This window comes from Pecten maximus, chromosome 11 (genome assembly GCF_902652985.1).
Source record: "Pecten maximus chromosome 11, xPecMax1.1, whole genome shotgun sequence".
Lineage (NCBI taxonomy): Eukaryota > Metazoa > Mollusca > Bivalvia > Pectinida > Pectinidae > Pecten > Pecten maximus.
This window is the reverse complement of record NC_047025.1, coordinates 40,373,606-40,395,277: the sequence shown is the minus strand read 5'-3', so window position 1 is coordinate 40,395,277 and position 21,672 is coordinate 40,373,606. Positions and strand designations below refer to the sequence as shown.

Here is a 21,672-nt window from a genome sequence, read left to right as displayed (position 1 = left end):
CAGGTACCTCGAATGATATTACAGCCGACCAGGTACCTCGAATGATATTACAGCCGACCAGGTACCTCGAATGATATAAGAGCTGACAAGGTACCTCGAATGATATTACAGCCGGCCAGGTACCTCGAATGATATTACAGCCGGCCAGGTACATCGAATGATATTAGAGCTGACAAGGTACCTCGAATGATATTAGAGCTGACAAGGTACCTCGAATGATATTAGAGCTGACAAGGTACCTCGAATGATATTAGAGCTGACAAGGTACCTCGAATGATATTACAGCCGACCAGGTACCTCGAATGATATTACAGCCGACCAGGTACCTCGAATGATATCAGAAAGGAGAGAGCTTGTAGATCTGTGCACAAGTCTAAACTATAAACCACAAGGTTAAAATAAACAAAGGGCAACAACTCTTCAAAAACTGTCCCCTCCAAATGCAGCATAAGAAAGTACAACTGTATTATTATAAAGCTTAAAATGTAAATGAGTTAGGTCAAACACTAAGACAGAGGTCAAACACTAACACAGGAATCTGCCCATCAGCCCTTGGGGGTCAGTCAGGGCCAATATGTATATATCCCTATATAAACTATAGTAAAGTATACCCTCTCTCCAGGGGCAAAAGTGAGACCCCAGGGTCATGAAATTCACAATTTTCGTAAAGCACCTTAAGACCCTTCCATCTATGAAAAGTATTTGATTCTACCTTATTTGGGTCCTAAGAAGAAGATTTCTGAAATTTCAGTCAATTTGGCCCCGCCCATCAGCCCCTGGGACAACTATTACTAACTATTGTAAAAAATATCCATTTAAATGTATACTTTCTAAACTAAATTTAATATTCTGATTTGACGGGGAACATTGCATGTGATATTGTTTGTGAAAACACTCCACAACAACGCATAACATGGAATGTCTGATGACATGTTTGAAATTCTCCGACGACAGTTTGAAATTCTGACATTTTATACTGGAATCAATAGATAGTAATGTAAATGTCAAGTGGTTATAGCCAAGTACACGATAACACCTTCAGTTATACACTTTAATTGTTATCTCAAACCAACAAACATCAGATAATTAGTGAACAATGCCTAAGAAATATAATCAACAAAAGTGGATTGTTCTCATCACAACATCATCAACACTGAAAAACTGGCAGCGTGGTGTCAGGTAGTTTGTAGGAAGTTGTGATAAAAGTAATGAGCACAGTAAAAACATCCGATGAAAATCAATACTGTAATGGTTCTAATGAGCACCCTACTTGAAACAATCTTATGTGATCGCCAAAATGACCTCTCATTAAAAAAATACCTGTGTTAGGGCCAAATGATCAAATCACTACACAAACCATTGTACTATACATGATCAAATCACTACACAAACCATTGTGCTATACATGATCAAATCGCTACACAAACCAATGTGTTATACATGATCAAATCGCTACACAAACCATTGTACTATACATGATCAAATCACTACACAAACCATTGTACTATACATGATCAAATCGCTACACAAACCATTGCGCTATACATGATCAAATCACTACACAGACCATTGCGTTATACATGATCAAATCGCTACACAAACCATTGTGTTATACATGATCAAATCACTACACAAACCATTGTACTATACATGATCAAATCGCTACACAAACCAATGTGTTATACATGCGAGATAGATTTTACAATCCTAGTTCAGTTGTTTAAGTCGGTGTTTTTAAGAGAAATGATTTTGGAAAATGTTAAAGGAAGAAAACCCTATCTTCATAGAATTAGTCTGAATTAATGGGAAATCTGGAGAGAAGAGCATAGTGGACATGAGGATCTAACTTCAGATCAAATATGGTAAACGGAATTGATGCATCAAATAATAGCACAAACATAACCAATGAGAGATCAGATGAGTTCGCATGATTGGCCAATCGCTGATCAGAAGTGCACATCAAGGATTACTCCACCACACACATCATTGATAATACCAATGATCAGTGATCAGATCGGAGCATTAGCCTCCCTGTGTATCCCCCGACAACATCCCTAGTCTTTATCACCATAGCAACCATTGCTAGGACAGGAAGCCATGGAAATGATGTAATCACTAGAGTGATTATTCAAGAAAATCCCTCAAAGTTCTTTGGCATGACTTCAGTGCCGTATCAACAGAACATCCAACGCTGATGACAGCGCAATCCTCTTACTGGATCAAAGGACTGCAACTACAGAAAAAAAAATGTCCAAGAGATTTCACAATCTATAGAACTGAGAAGAACTGCTTTAAAGATGAATTAATGGAACAATAAAACCTAATTTATAAATCAATACAATATCATTTCAAAGGAAGCGGACATGGCGTTGAAATGTTTACGGACCTACAGACAGGGACTAAGCTCACTAACTAGTAATTAGTTGTCCGGGATAGAGTTATTATTTCTACAGGAAACTTGAACAAGTGTTACACCAATCATTCCAGTCCCCTGCTGGCCCTTTAATGAAACTGTCCATTATACACAGTATAAGGCTGTAAGTGACCCCACTGTGTGGTGATATGGAAAGCTGACTAGGAAACTGGAATTATTTTTTCACTGTTATAACCAGAGAATAAATAGTATCATTTAATGAAAGACTCAGTCTTTTTTATTATCACAAGTTAACCAATACATAATTTATAATTATATTCTATTGATTTTGTACAGATTTTTTGGAGTTTGTGATAGAGAGGGAAAATTTAACGACCAGACGAGGACAGGTGACCTCTAAACTCCAGACGAACGCTCTGACCTCAACCTGTCGTTAGCCTATTGAGCTGCTGTACTTGGTTACCAGTGTCAACCCAGTCCAATTCCACTATACTTGACTTTGGTATAGATAATCACTTATTCCAAAACAAAAGGCCCAATAGGATTGTATCGACTATCTGCTCCTAATGCAACTTAAAAATATATCAAGAGTTTCCTCTGACCCCGCCACCGAATACAAGACATTTTTGTGGACAAACCTGACATCTGTATGTCATTAAGTCCAGTGTTGGAGTCTGAGTTTGGCATTGACTGACCATCGTGAGTTGTTGACAGGTAGGGAAAATAACTTAATTAGTAAAAAAGATAAACAGAGTGAAAATTACTTTCAATTTATCAATGAACATTAACCAAAAATAAAACTGTTTAATCAAGACTTCAAGTCATATCTTTAGAGACGTTAAACCTGCTACAGTTTAAGAGATTTCGTTGTGGACCCTTAAATTCTAATAAAGCTAAAACAAGTTACATATACAGGTATTGGATATATGTTTCCGATGTATTAAATATATACGACATTACATCGGAACCACACTGATTACCTAAAGGTAAATTCATGCATTAACTACGGTGAGTAGATTGGACCTGAGTGATGTAATAGGTTTGTTTGTTTGTTTTTATTTAACGTCCTATTAACAGCCAGGGTCATTTAAGGACGTGCCAGGTTTTGCAGGTGGAGGAAAGCCGGAGTACCCGGAGAAAAACCACCGGCCTACAGTCAGTACCTGGCAACTGCCCCACGTAGGTTTCGAACTCGCAACCCAGAGGTGGAGGGCTAGTGTTAAGTGTCGGGACACCTTAACCACTCGCCACCGCGGCCCGATGATGTAATAGGTCTATACTTCCATTCTGATATATATTTTATCTCGCTGTAATTCACAGCATGCAGGATTGTGTTGGGAATCACTTCAAATTCTTGATAAATCATCACTATTTCTTAAACAATCAATGATCAATTATTGATTGATCATGAACAGATAGGCAGGTATCTATACTACAGAAACATTCGCCAAAATTTGGGAAAATGTTGTGAAAATGTTTAATTTAAGGCATCTAGCTATGTTTTAAAATGTTGTGGAAATGTTTAATTAAAGGCATCAAGCTATGTTTTAAAATGTTGTGGAAATGTTTAATTAAAGGCATCAAGCTATGTTTTAAAATGTTGTGGAAATGTTTAATTAAAGGCATCAAGCTATGTTCTAAAATGTTGTTTTAATGCGTTTTGATATTTACCAGAGACTTTGTTCATTTTTTTGTTTTTCAAGTTTGTTGATAATCTCAATAATTCATTAAAATTTCCATGTTACAGTCAAGCTACATGCATGATCGATCACAGGAAATCATGACTGATTATTCATACTGAGAAGAAAAATGGCTTAACATCAGTTGAATCAGAATAAGACTATAGGCCCTGCTGACACTCAACAGAATATAGAAAAGGACTTTTATATAAAATAAATTGGTTTTTGGGTCGGTTAACCAGAGAAATAATAACTTAAGCATCTTTATCATTTAACACAACAGGAAAATGAAATGAAAGGACCAGACCAGGACTCGGACCAAGTACTCAAACCAAGTACTCAAACCAAGTACTCAAACCAAGGACTCGGACCAAGGACGCGGACCAAGGACTCGGACCAAGGAGTCGGTCCAAGGAGTCGGACCAAGGACTCAAACCAAGAACTCGGACCAAGGACTCGGACCAAGAATTCGAACCAAGAACTCGGACCAAGGACTCGGACCAAGGATTTGAACCAAGAACTCGGACCAAAGACTCGAACCAAGAACTCGGACCAAGGACTCGGACCAAGGACTCAAACCAAGAACTCGGACCAAGGACTCGGACCAAGGACTCGGACCAAAGACTCTGACCAAAGACTCGGACCAAGGACTTTGACAAAGGACTCACAAGGACACGAACCAAGGACTCAAAACAAGAAGTCGGACCAAGGACTCGACCAAGGACTCGGACCAAGGATTCGAGCCAATCACTCGGACCAAGGACTCGGACCAAGGACTCTATGACTTTTTTGACGAATAAGTGATATCTTCATGCAGTCAATAACAGTCAATTGAACGTGAGAATAAATTTGATCTCTTCATCATCATCCTATATACAGAACATCAATCAGCATTAATTATTAATAATCAAGCCCAGTCAAGTTGGGGCTGAAATTGAAAGTGAGATCTGACCATAGACTTGATCAACCATTCCTCCAAACTGATGTAATGTTGTCACTCTATACATAATTATATATCCTGTCTATTTACTGTGACTGAATCAACAAATGCTACAGAGGGCAGGTATTGATTATTTCAAACTAAGAATAAAAAAACCTCTGTCAACTTGTCAAAATATTCATAGGAGTAACAGATTTGTTTTTTTATTGAAGGTACGGATGCAAAAAAATTAAATTCCATCCCATTGCCTTACAGAACTTACAATGTTTCAATTTTCAACTACAGACAGCTTATCATGATACTGTTACTTAAGTCAGAAAATATTTCAGTGTTGAAATGTACAGATATCATTATATAAATGTTGTATAGTACAGACCTCATTATATAAATGGTGTATAGTACAGATATTATATAAATGGTGTATATAGTACAGACCTCATTATATAAATGGTGTATATAGTACAGATATCATTATATAAATAGTGTATAGGACGGACCTCATTATATAAATGGTGTATATAGTACAGATATCATTATATAAATGTTGTATAGTACGGACCTCATTATATAAATGGTGTATAGTACAGACCTCGTTATATAAATGGTGTATATAGTACAGACCTCATTATATAAATGGTGTATAGTACGGACCTCATTATATAAATGTTGTATAGTACAGATATCATTATATAAATGGTGTATAGTACAGACCTCATTATATAAATGGTGTATAGTACAGATATCATTATATAAATGGTGTATATAGTACAGACCTCATTATATAAATGGTGTATAGTACGGACCTCATTATATAAATGTTGTATAGTACAGATATCATTATATAAATGGTGTATAGTACAGACCTCATTATATAAATGGTGTATAGTACAGATATCATTATATAAATGGTGTATAGTACAGATATCATTATATAAATGGTGTATAGTACAGATATCATTATATAAATGGTGTATAGTACATACCTCATTATATAAATGTTGTATAGTACAGATATCATTATATAAATGGTGTATATAGTACAGATATCATTATATAAATGGTGTATAGTACAGAGATCATTATATAAATGTTGTATAGTACATATATCATTATATAAATGGTGTATAGTACAGACCTCATTATATAAATGTTGTATAGTACAGATATCATTATATAAATGGTGTATATAGTACAGATATCATTATATAAATGTTGTATAGTACAGACCTCATTATATAAATGTTGTATAGTACGGACCTCATTATATAAATGGTGTATATAGTACAGACCTCATTACATAAATGGTGTATAGTACAGATATCATTATATAAATGGTGTATAGTACAGATATCATTATATAAATGGTGTATATAGTACAGATATCATTATATAAATGGTGTATAGTACAGATATCATTATATAAATGGTGTATAGTACAGAGACCATTATATAAATGTTGTATAGTACAGATATCATTATATAAATGGTGTATAGTACAGATATCATTATATAAATGTTGTATAGTACAGATATCATTATATAAATGTTGTATAGTACAGATATCATTATATAAATGGTGTATAGTACAGATATCATTATATAAATGGTGTATAGTACATACCTCATTATATAAATGGTGTATAGTACAGATATCATTATATAAATGTTGTATAGTACAGATATCATTATATAAATGGTGTATATAGTACAGAGATCATTATATAAATGTTGTATAGTACAGATATCATTATATAAATGGTGTATAGTACAGATATCATTATATAAATGGTGTATATAGTACAGATATCATTATATAAATGTTGTATAGTACAGACCTCATTATATAAATGTTGTATAGTACGGACCTCATTATATAAATGGTGTATATAGTACAGATATCATAATATAAATGTTGTATAGTACAGATATCATTATACAAATGTTGTATAGTACAGATATCATTATATAAATGTTGTATAGTACAGATATCATTATATAAATGTTGTATAGTACAGATATCATGATATAAATGGTGTATAGTACAGATATCATTATATAAATGTTGTATAGTACAGATATCATTATACAAATGTTGTATAGTACAGATATCATTATATAAATGGTGTATATAGTACAGATATCATTATATAAATGTTGTATAGTACAGACCTCATTATATAAATGTTGTATAGTACGGACCTCATTATATAAATGGTGTATATAGTACAGACCTCATTACATAAATGGTGTATAGTACAGATATCATTATATAAATGGTGTATAGTACAGATATCATTATATAAATGGTGTATATAGTACAGATATCATTATATAAATGGTGTATAGTACAGATATCATTATATAAATGTTGTATAGTACAGACCTCATTATATAAATGGTGTATAGTACAGATATCATTATATAAATGTTGTATAGTACATATATCATTATATAAATGTTGTATAGTACAGATATCATTATATAAATGGTGTATATAGTACGGACCTCATTATATAAATGGTGTATAGTACAGATATCATTATATAAATGTTGTATAGTACAGATATCATTATATAAATGGTGTATATAGTACAGATATCATTATATAAATGTTGTATAGTACATATATCATTATATAAATGTTGTATAGTACAGATATCATTATATAAATGGTGTATAGTACAGATATCATTATATAAATGGTGTATATAGTACAGATATCATTATATAAATGTTGTATAGTACAGATATCATTATATAAATGTTGTATAGTACAGATATAATTATATAAATGTTGTATAGTACAGATATCATTATATAAATGGTGTATAGTACAGACCTCATTACATAAATGTTGTATAGTACAGATATCATTATATAAATGGTGTATATAGTACAGATATCATTATATAAATGTTGTATAGTACAGACCTCATTATATAAATGTTGTATAGTACAGATATCATTATATAAATGGTGTATATAGTACGGACCTCATTATATAAATGGTGTATAGTACAGATATCATTATATAAATGTTGTATAGTACATATATCATTATATAAATGGTGTATATAGTACAGATATCATTATATAAATGGTGTATATAGTACAGACCTCATTATATAAATGTTGTATAGTACAGACCTCATTATATAAATGGTGTATAGTACAGATATCATTATATAAATGTTGTATATAGTACAGATATCATTATATAAATGGTGTATATAGTACAGATATCATTATATAAATGGTGTATATAGTACAGATATCATTATATAAATGGTGTATAGTACATACCTCATTATATAAATGGTGTATATAGTACAGATATCATTATATAAATGGTGTATATAGTACAGATATCATTATATAAATGGTGTATAGTACAGACCTCATTATATAAATGTTGTATAGTACAGACCTCATTATATAAATGGTGTATAGTACAGATATCATTATATAAATGTTGTATATAGTACAGATATCATTATATAAATGGTGTATATAGTACAGATATCATTATATAAATGGTGTATATAGTACAGATATCATTATATAAATGGTGTATAGTACATACCTCATTATATAAATGGTGTATATAGTACAGATATCATTATATAAATGGTGTATAGTACAGATATCATTATATAAATGGTGTATAGTACAGATATCATTATATAAATGGTGTATATAGTACAGATATCATTATATAAATGGTGTATAGTACAGACCTCATTATATAAATGTTGTATAGTACAGAGACCATTACATAAATGGTGTATAGTACAGAGATCATTATATAAATGGTGTATAGTACAGATATCATTATATAAATGGTGTATATAGTACAGACCTCATTATATAAATGGTGTATAGTACAGATATCATTATATAAATGGTGTATAGTACAGATATCATTATATAAATGGTGTATAGTACAGACCTCATTATATAAATGGTGTATAGTACAGATATCATTATATAAATGGTGTATAGTACAGATATCATTATATAAATGGTGTATAGTACAGATATCATTATATAAATGGTGTATATAGTACATACCTCATTATATAAATGGTGTATAGTACAGACCTCATTATATAAATGTTGTATAGTACAGAGACCATTATATAAATGTTGTATAGTACAGAGACCATTATATAAATGTTGTATAGTACATACCTCATTATATAAATGGTGTATAGTACAGACCTCGTTATATAAATGGTGTATATAGTACAGACCTCATTATATAAATGGTGTATAGTACGGACCTCATTATATAAATGTTGTATAGTACAGATATCATTATATAAATGGTGTATAGTACAGACCTCATTATATAAATGGTGTATAGTACAGATATCATTATATAAATGGTGTATAGTACAGATATCATTATATAAATGGTGTATAGTACAGATATCATTATATAAATGGTGTATAGTACATACCTCATTATATAAATGTTGTATAGTACAGATATCATTATATAAATGGTGTATATAGTACAGATATCATTATATAAATGGTGTATAGTACAGAGATCATTATATAAATGTTGTATAGTACAGATATCATTATATAAATGGTGTATAGTACAGACCTCATTATATAAATGTTGTATAGTACAGATATCATTATATAAATGGTGTATATAGTACAGATATCATTATATAAATGTTGTATAGTACAGACCTCATTATATAAATGTTGTATAGTACGGACCTCATTATATAAATGGTGTATATAGTACAGACCTCATTACATAAATGGTGTATAGTACAGATATCATTATATAAATGGTGTATAGTACAGATATCATTATATAAATGGTGTATATAGTACAGATATCATTATATAAATGGTGTATAGTACAGATATCATTATATAAATGGTGTATAGTACAGAGACCATTATATAAATGTTGTATAGTACAGATATCATTATATAAATGTTGTATAGTACAGATATCATTATATAAATGGTGTATAGTACAGATATCATTATATAAATGGTGTATAGTACAGATATCATTATATAAATGGTGTATATAGTACAGATATCATAATATAAATGTTGTATAGTACAGATATCATTATACAAATGTTGTATAGTACAGATATCATTATATAAATGTTGTATAGTACAGATATCATTATATAAATGTTGTATAGTACAGATATCATGATATAAATGGTGTATAGTACAGATATCATTATATAAATGTTGTATAGTACAGATATCATTATACAAATGTTGTATAGTACAGATATCATTATATAAATGGTGTATATAGTACAGATATCATTATATAAATGTTGTATAGTACAGACCTCATTATATAAATGTTGTATAGTACGGACCTCATTATATATATGGTGTATATAGTACAGACCTCATTACATAAATGGTGTATAGTACAGATATCATTATATAAATGGTGTATATAGTACAGATATCATTATATAAATGTTGTATAGTACAGACCTCATTATATAAATGTTGTATAGTACGGACCTCATTATATATATGGTGTATATAGTACAGACCTCATTACATAAATGGTGTATAGTACAGATATCATTATACAAATGTTGTATAGTACAGATATCATTATATAAATGGTGTATATAGTACAGATATCATTATATAAATGTTGTATAGTACAGACCTCATTATATAAATGTTGTATAGTACGGACCTCATTATATATATGGTGTATATAGTACAGACCTCATTACATAAATGGTGTATAGTACAGATATCATTATATAAATGGTGTATATAGTACAGATATCATTATATAAATGTTGTATAGTACAGACCTCATTATATAAATGTTGTATAGTACAGACCTCATTATATATATGGTGTATATAGTACAGACCTCATTACATAAATGGTGTATAGTACAGATATCATTATATAAATGGTGTATAGTACAGATATCATTATATAAATGGTGTATATAGTACAGACCTCATTATATAAATGGTGTATAGTACAGATATCATTATATAAATGGTGTATAGTACAAATATCATTATATAAATGGTGTATATAGTACAGATATCATTATATAAATGGTGTATAGTACAGATATCATTATATAAATGGTGTATAGTACATATATCATTATATAAATGGTGTATAGTACAGATATCATTATATAAATGTTGTATAGTACAGATATCATTATATAAATGTTGTATATAGTACAGATATCATTATATAAATGTTGTATAGTACGGACCTCATTATATATATGGTGTATATAGTACAGACCTCATTACATAAATGGTGTATAGTACAGATATCATTATATAAATGGTGTATAGTACAGATATCATTATATAAATGGTGTATATAGTACAGATATCATTATATAAATGGTGTATAGTACAGATATCATTATATAAATGGTGTATAGTACAAATATCATTATATAAATGGTGTATATAGTACAGATATCATTATATAAATGGTGTATAGTACAGACCTCATTATATAAATGTTGTATAGTACAGAGACCATTATATAAATGGTGTATAGTACAGAGATCATTATATAAATGGTGTATAGTACAGATATCATTATATAAATGGTGTATATAGTACAGACCTCATTATATAAATGGTGTATAGTACAGATATCATTATATAAATGGTGTATAGTACAGACCTCATTATATAAATGGTGTATAGTACAGATATCATTATATAAATGGTGTATAGTACAGATATCATTATATTAATGGTGTATAGTACAGATATCATTATATAAATGGTGTATATAGTACAGACCTCATTATATAAATGGTGTATAGTACAGACCTCATTATATAAATGTTGTATAGTACAGAGACCATTATATAAATGTTGTATAGTACAGAGACCATTATATAAATGCTGTATAGTACAGATATCATTATATAAATGGTGTATATAGTACAGACCTCATTATATAAATGGTGTATATAGTACAGACCTCATTATATAAATGTTGTATAGTACAGATATCATTATATAAATGTTGTATATAGTACAGATATCATTATGTAAATGGTGTATATAGTACAGATATCATTATATAAATGGTGTATATAGTACAGACCTCATTATATAAATGTTGTATAGTACAGACCTCATTATATAAATGTTGTATAGTACAGATATCATTATATAAATGGTGTATAGTACATACCTCATTATATAAATGTTGTGTAGTACAGAGATCATTATATAAATGATGTATAGTACAGATATCATTATATAAATGTTGTATAGTACAGACCTCATTATATAAATGTTGTATAGTACAGATATCATTATATAAATGTTGTATAGTACAGATATCATTATATAAATGGTGTATAGTACATACCTCATTATATAAATGTTGTATAGTACAGATATCATTATATAAATGGTGTATAGTACATACCTCATTATATAAATGTTGTATAGTACAGATATCATTATATAAATGGTGTATAGTACAGATATCATTATATAAATGGTGTATACTACATACCTCATTATATAAATGGTGTATATAGTACAGATATCATTATATAAATGGTGTATAGTACAGATATCATTGTATAAATGATGTATAGTACAGATATCATTATATAAATGTTGTATAGTACAGATATCATTATATAAATGGTGTATATAGTACAGATATCATTATATAAATGGTGTATAGTACATACCTCATTATATAAATGTTGTATAGTACAGATATCATTATATAAATGGTGTATAGTACAGATATCATTATATAAATAGTTTATAGAGTTAGGCCAATCAGATATTCACATTGTGGTGATGTCACATGTTGAGGATTAATTGGCTGATTAACAACACAATATTCCAAAATCAGTCCAAAAGTTCTTGTCAGCTAATACATCACTAATCAGTCGTAAACATCTACAAAACAAACCTACATCTGGACTGTATCTTGGTATCAAAGGGTTTAATAGTGGAAGGGAAGCAACTCTAACAGTACTATTATCCTGACGAAGGGAAGCAACTCTAACAGTACTATTATCCTGACGTTTTGCCACATCATGGTGATAAAACCAATGAACATTATCCCTTTAAATCTGTTTCACAGTTTGGTTCTACAATATAAACCATGAAACTCTAACAACATGTCCATATTGTCAGTACCATCCACCTGTTTGAAAATGTATCTGCATTTTAAGATATGGGGGCCATCTTTGATTTCTTATTAAAGCCAAACATTTGTTCATGAGGTGTAACAAGTTTATCACCATAATAAACTGTCCAATACCACTGGTGATTATTTTTTATAAACTGTTTTACATAATTAATTCAGATCTATGGAAGTTAAGATACCTTACCTGTGCTTCTTTTTGATGTCTGTAAACACCTGTATGTGGTCAGCCCCGATGTACTTCCTGTATCGGAGCAGATCTCCAGCGCAGGCATTCATCAGTCCCTCATCAGATACATGAGAAAACACGAAGCCTTCAGCCCTGATAAAGTCCAGACCTGTAAAGTACAGTAACTGTGACAACAACATACCTACTGTCATGTGTAGTTAACCATCATAGGGGTATAGTGTTTATTTTTTTTAATCAATAATTTTGTTTTTTAAATCCTATTACATGTATTTATAAAACTTGTGAATATAACATAGAAAACTCAGCTACAATTTGAGTTACACCATAGTCACACCCCTACCCTCACCTGTAACCTTGACTACACAAGGTCACACCCCACCCTCACCTGTAACCTTGACTAAACAAGGTCACACCTTACCCTCACCTGTAACCTTGACTACACAAGGTCACGCCCCTTACCCTCACATGTAACCTTGACTACACACAAGGTCATACACCTACCCTCACCTGTAACCTTGACTACACAAGGTCACACCCCTACACTCACCTGTAACCTTGACTACACAAGGCCACACCCCTACACTCACCTGTAACCTTGACTACACAAGGTCACACCCCTACACTCACCTGTAACCTTGACTACACAAGGCCACACCCCTACACTCACCTGTAACCTTGACTACACAAGGTCACACCCCTACACTCACCTGTAACCTTGACTACACAAGGTCACACCCCTACACTCACCTGTAACCTTGACTACGCAAGGCAACACCTTACACTCACCTGCAGCCTTGGCTACACCAAGAGCTTGTTTGTTTGCACCTGCAAGGACCTGGACACCAACTGGTTTCACACCCATGACTGACTTGACCGCTGCACAGATGACCGCCATAGAAGCACTGACCTCAGGACCGACCTCCGTGCTATGTTGATACGGCACATCATGCATGTTCTCGACAATCACACCATCCTGTTAAAACAAATATCATCCTGTCAGGTTAAACACAAACAACACATCACCCTGTCAGGTTAAACACAAACAACACATCACCCTACCAGGTTAAACACAAACACCACATCACCCTGTCAGGTTAAACACAAACCACACATCACCCTGTCAGGTTAAACACAAACAACACATCACCCTGTCAGGTTGAACACAAACATCACATCACTCTATCTGGTTAAATACAAACAACACATTACCCTGTCAGGTTAAACACAAACAACACATTAGCCTATCAGGTTAAACACAAACCACACATCACCCTGTCAGGTTAAACACAAACAACACATCATCCTGTCAGGTTAAACACAAACCACATATCACCCTGTCAGGTTAAACACAAACACCACATCACCCTGTCAGGTTAAACACAAACCACACATCACCCTGTCAGGTTAAACACAAACCACACATCACCCTGTCAGGTTAAACACAAACCACACATCAGCCTGTCAGGTTAAACACAAACAACACATCACCCTACCAGGTTAAACATAAACAACACATCACCCTGTCAGGTTAAACACAAACCACACATCACCCTACCAGGTTAAACACAAACCACACATCACCCTGTCAGGTTAAACACAAACCACACATCACCCTGTCAGGTTAAACACAAACCACATATCACCCTGTCAGGTTAAACACAAACAACACATCACCCTGTCAGGTTAAACACAAACAACACATCACCCTACCAGGTTAAACACAAACAACACATCACCCTGTCAGGTTAAACACAAACCACACATCACCCTGTCAGGTTGAACACAAACAACACATCACCCTGTCAGGTTAAACACAAACAACACATCACCCTGTCAGGTTAAACAACAAACCACACATCACCCTGTCAGGTTAAACACAAACAACACATCACCCTGTCAGGTTAAACACAAACCAAACATCACCCTGTCAGGTTAAACACAAACAACACATCACCCTGTCAGGTTAAACACAAACAACACATCACCCTGTCAGGTTAAACACAAACACCACATCATCCTGTCAGGTTAAACACAAACCACACATCACCCTGTCAGGTTAAACACAAACAACACATCACCCTGTCAGGTTAAACACAAACCACACATCACCCTGTCAGGTTAAACACAAACCACATATCACCCTGTCAGGTTAAACAACAAACCACACATCACCCTACCAGGTTAAACACAAACCAAACATCACCCTGTCAGGTTAAACACAAACAACACATCACCCTGTCAGGTTAAACACAACCCACACATCACCCTGTCAGGTTAAACACAACCCACACATCACCCTGTCAGGTTAAACACAAACCACACATCACCCTGTCAGGTTAAACACAACCCACACATCACTCTGTCAGGTTAAACACAAACAACACATCACCTTGTCAGGTTAAACACAAACCACACATCACCCTGTCATGTTAAACATAAACACCACATCATCCTGTCAGGTTAAACACAAACACCACATCATCCTGTCAGGTTAAACACAAACCACACATCACCCTGTCAGGTTAAACACAAACAACACATCACCCTGTCAGGTTAAACACAAACACCACATCATCCTGTCAGGTTAAAAATAAACAACACATCACCCTGTCAGGTTAAACACAAACAACACATCACCCTGTCAGGTTAAACACAAACAACACATCCCCCTGTCAGGTTAAACACCAAACCACACATCACCCTGTCAGGCTAAACACAAACATCACATCATCATGTCAGATTAAACATAAACAACACCCTGTCAGGTTAAACACAAACAACACATCACCCTACCAGGTTAAACACAAACAACACATCACCCTACCAGGTTAAACAACAAACCACACATCACCCTGTCAGGTTAAACACAAACCACATATCACCCTGTCAGGTTAAACACAAACAACACATCACCCTACCAGGTTAAACAACAAACCACACATCACCCTGTCAGGTTAAACACAAACAACACCCTGTCAGGTTAAACACAAACAACACATCACCCTGTCAGGTTAAACAACAAACCATACATCACCCTGTCAGGTTAAACACAAACAACACATCACCCTGTCAGGTTAAACACAAACAACACCCTGTCAGGTTAAACACAAACCACACATCACCCTGTCAGGTTAAACACAAACAACACATCACCCTGTCAGGTTAAACACAAACAACACATCACCCTGTCAGGTTAAACACAAACCACACATCACCCTGTCAGGTTAAACACAAACACCACATCACCCTGTCAAGTTAAACACAAACCACACATCACCCTGTCAGGTTAAACACAAACCACACATCACCCTGTCAGGTTAAACACAAACAACACATCACCCTGTCAGGTTAAACAACAAACAACACATCACCCTGTCAGGTTAAACACAAACCACACATCACCCTGTCAGGTTAAACACAAACCACATATCACCCTGTCAGGTTAAACACAAACAACACATCACCCTGTCATGTTAAACATAAACCACACATCACCCTTTCATGTTAAACACAAACCAAACATCACCTTGTCAGGTTAAACACAAACAACACCCTGTCAGGTTAAACACAAACAACACATCACCCTGTCAGGTTAAACACAAACCACACATCACCCTGTCAGGTTAAACACAAACCACACATCACCCTTTCATGTTAAACACAAACCAAACATCACCTTGTCAGGTTAAACACAAACAACACCCTGTCAGGTTAAACACAAACAACACATCACCCTGTCAGGTTAAACACAAACCACACATCACCCTGTCAGGTTACACAACAAACAACACATCACCCTGTCAGGTTAAACAACAAACAACACACCACCCTGTCAGGTTAAACATAAACAACACACCACCCTGTCAGGTTAAACATAAACAACACCCTGTCAGGTTAAACAACAAACAACACACCACCCTGTCAGGTTAAACAACAAACAACACATCACCCTGTCAGGTTAAACAACAAACCAAACATCACTGTGTCAGCATTATACAGATATATAACACTGGCTATAAAGATATACAGATATATAGTACTGGCTATAAAGATATACAGATATATAACACTGGCTATAAAGATATACAGATATATAACACTGGCTATAAAGATATACAGATATATAACACTGGCTATAAAGATATACAGATATATAACACTGTCTATAAAGATATACAGATATATAACACTGGCTATAAAGATATACAGATATATAACACTGGCTATAAAGATATACAGATATATAACACTGGCTATAAAGATATACAGATATATAACACTGGCTATAAAGATATACAGATATATAACACTGGCTATAAAGATATACAGATATATAACACTGGCTATAAAGATATACAGATATATAACACTGGCTATAAAGATATACAGATATATAACACTGGCTATAAAGATATACAGATATATAACGCTGGCTATAAAGATATACAGATATATAACACTGGCTTTAAGACTTTATCATTATTGGTGAAACATAATCAAAATCAACACATCTGCTGTCCTTAGTGATATTGATAATGTCTATATCAGAAAATTCTTGGCTATGGGAGATGATTTGAAGTATGATTGAAATTATGTTATCACTGACCTGGAAAAAAAATCTTTAATTGAATTTATTTGCTAAAAAAATGTCAAGTTTAAAAAAAAAAATCATTAGAAACATGGAATGCCAAAATAATTTTTATAGTTTTCCTTAACTTTTCATAACGTTTAGTATCGATTGTTTTCCTACCATGTTTTATTATTTATTCAATTTTTTCTTCTTCTAATATCAATGTTAAAGTTGTGAATGTTTATAGTGAAATCGCAATACTGGTTACTGGTTTTAGTATTATCATACATATACACTGTTATATAGGTAGGTGTTTTAGAAGTACATTGTTGTATTATCATATATATACACTGTTATATAGGTAGGTAGTACATTGTAGTATTATCATATATATACTGTTATATAGGTAGGTAGTACATTGTAGTATTATCATATATACACACTGTTATATAGGTAGGTAGTACATTGTAGTATTATCATATATATACACTGTTATATAGGTAGGTGTTTTAGAAGTACATTGTAGTATTATCATACACTGTTATATAGGTAGGTAGTACATTGTAGTATTATCATATATATACACTGTTATATAGGTAGGTAGTACATTGTAGTATTATCATATATATACACTGTTATATAGGTAGGTGTTTTAGAAGTACATTGTAGTATTATCATATATTATACAGTTGTTGACTGGGGTTGAGGGCAACAGATGATTTGTTGGACCCGAAGACAAACTGTTGCCCGAGGCCGAAGGAGAAATAGCGATAACAAACTTTAATTGTCACAATACAAGATGGCTGCCTGTCGGCCATGTTGCAATGTCCATAAATGCAATATGCATAACTAGGCACCATGGGGAACCTACATATGAAAATTGAGAAAGATCCCTTAACTGCATTCTGAGAAATAGCGATAACAAACTTCAATTGTCAAAATCCAAGATGACTGCCTGTCGGCCATGTTGTTTTCCGACTGGTCTCAAAATGCAATATGCATAACTAGGCAACAAGGGGAACCTACATATGCAATTTGAGAAAGATACCTTCAGTACTTTCTAAGAAATAGGTATAACAATCTTCAATTGTCAAAATCCAAGATGGCTGCCTGTCGGCCGTGTTGTTTTCTGATTGGTCTTAAAATGCAATATGCATAACTAGGCACCAAGGGAAACCTACATATGAAATTTGAGAAAGATTCTTTCAGCACTTTCTGAGAAATAGCAACAACAAACTTCAATTGTCAAAATCCAAGATGGCTGCCTGTCGGCCATGTTGTTTTCCGATTGGTCTCAAAATGCAATATGCATAACAAGGCACCAAGGAGAACCTACATATGAAATTTCAGAAAGATCCCTTCATTACTTTCTGAGAAATAGCGATAACAAACTTCAATTGTCAAAATCCAAGATGGCTGCCTGTCGGCCATGTTGTTTTTCCATTGGTCTCAAAATGCAATATGCATAACTAGGCACCAAGGGGAACCTACATATGAAATTTGAGAAAGATCTCTTCAGTACTTTCTGAGGATTAGCGATAACAAGAATTGTTTATGGACGGAGGGACGGACGGACCACGGACCACGGACGCAGGGCGATTTGAATAGCCCACCATCTGATGATGGTGGGCTAATAATAGCACATCATGAAACAAGGAATTTTGTGTTATTTTTGTGTTTTGGGTGTTTCTGTGCTGAACACTCCGCTGTCATACAGAATTTTCATATCTGCTTCACTTATGATTTCTTTGTGTTTCACTTCGCCAATCCCCTCTTACTTGATTTTTACCATACTGGCATAAAATACGTCATTGGCGGTCTTAAATCTGACGTCGTTGATTATGTCGATGCCATGGGACTTCTCATAGGATTTTTGCAGCCCATACCTTAAAGATATCATGGATTTTTTAGCATACATACTGCCGTCTTTTTTCCTTGCAGCGCAGTAGAACTTCCGTAGGATTTCACACAATTCGTCAACTGTAACATTGGTAAGGGGCGATCCAACTGTACATCCAACTGCTTCACAGTATTCATGTAGAAGATTTTCAGCAGTTCTGATAACGTTTTTCGTGTTTTTGCTGTCACGGTCGTTCAAAATCTTCTGAATTTCATCCTCTGTTGCTTCCGCAAATCGAGTGCTGCCTTCTGCCATTATGTTTGTTTACCAAACAATAAGAGGATTGACGTCGCATTGACGTCACGAATTGTAGGTGTGACATCACTCCGGTCCAACAGCACATTTTAACAGTCGATTTTAACAGTTCTTTGGACCGCTCGACGGAACAGTTCATTTATTGGCATTTTTGTCAATAGAGTTTATATAGAAACTATTTTATAGGGGTATAACAAATATACACTGTTATATTAAGGTAGGTGGTTAATCTACTCCAACAGTAAGGATCATTTAATACAATAAATTAAACATTATCAGATAAATTAAATACAAATGGTTAATAAAATACCAAGAATGAACACATATACCTAATACCTACATAACATTGTCACACAACTTTATACCTACATAACATTGTCACACAACTTTGAATAATTTTTCCTTAATTAATATTTTTTTTTTTCTAAATAAGAGAATATTTTGATGAAGTACCATAAAAATGAAGAGTTTTTAATTAGACCTGTTTATAATGTAGATATTTGGTATCACTCAATATTAATGATTATAAATTTATAATGTAGTACGTTTTAATATCTGATACCAGGTAAACTTAAACACAAGATAATAAATCTACTAACAACCTATTAAAACAATACAACACATATATCTAGTAATGAATCAATGCTTCAATCCAAACCTGTCACAATTATAATAATTGGTCGGGCAGTAGTTAACTTTGACAATTAAAAGTAATCAAAACAATTATATATATCTAAATAGGGAAATGGGAGGTGATTTCTAATTACAGAGGTGAAAATGACTGGGTATATAAACAATGGCAGGGTAGGATCAGCCCTGGGTGTTAGAGAGGTGTCAGTTACGTTTAGTACCCAAGCTCTGCAATGTGACCTATTGGCATTATCTGTCAATCACTCAGGGACAAAGGGGTGTGTCTTTAATTGGTCAAGGATGTACCTGATCAGCTCAGGTGTCTATCTGTCAAGGTTGATGACCTCTCAAAGAGTATAATAGTATCTACTGTACATCAGTATGTTACAGTATAAATATAGATAGTGTACATGTGTAACTACACTGTAAAACATTGAAGTTGTTGGAATCGTACATGTGTACTACACTGTAAAACATTGAAGTTGTTGGAATCGTACATGTGTAACTACACTGTAAAACATTGAAGCTGTTGGAATTGTACATGTGTACTACACTGTAAAACATTGAAGCTGTTGGAATTGTACATGTATACTACACTGTAAAACATTGAAGTTGTTGGAATCGTACATGTGTACTACACTGTAAAACATTGAAGTTGTTGGAATCGTACATGTGTAACTACACTGTAAAACATTGAAGTTGTTGGAATCGTACATGTGTACTACACTGTAAAACATTGAAGTTGTTGGAATCGTACATGTGTACTACACTGTAAAACATTGAAGTTGTTGGAATCGTACATGTGTAACTACACTGTAAAACATTGAAGCTGTTGGAATTGTACATGTGTACTACACTGTAAAACATTGAAGTTGTTGGAATTGTACATGTGTACTACACTGTAAAACATTGAAGCTGTTGGAATTGTACATGTGTAC

At 33.2% G+C, this 21,672-nt stretch overlaps 1 protein-coding gene across 1 annotated transcript in view; it reads right to left on the bottom strand.

Moving 5' to 3' along the window:
• Positions 1-21,672, bottom strand: part of LOC117337176 (uncharacterized protein F13E9.13, mitochondrial-like) — a 38,064-nt gene that overhangs the window by 11,317 nt on the left and 5,075 nt on the right. Inside the window, exons 3-4 of the mRNA XM_033898025.1 lie at positions 14,166-14,352; positions 13,377-13,527 (exon numbers count right to left, since the gene is read on the bottom strand). Coding sequence (XP_033753916.1) covers positions 13,377-13,527; positions 14,166-14,352 — 338 coding nt within the window. The remainder of the gene's footprint in view (positions 1-13,376; positions 13,528-14,165; positions 14,353-21,672) is intronic.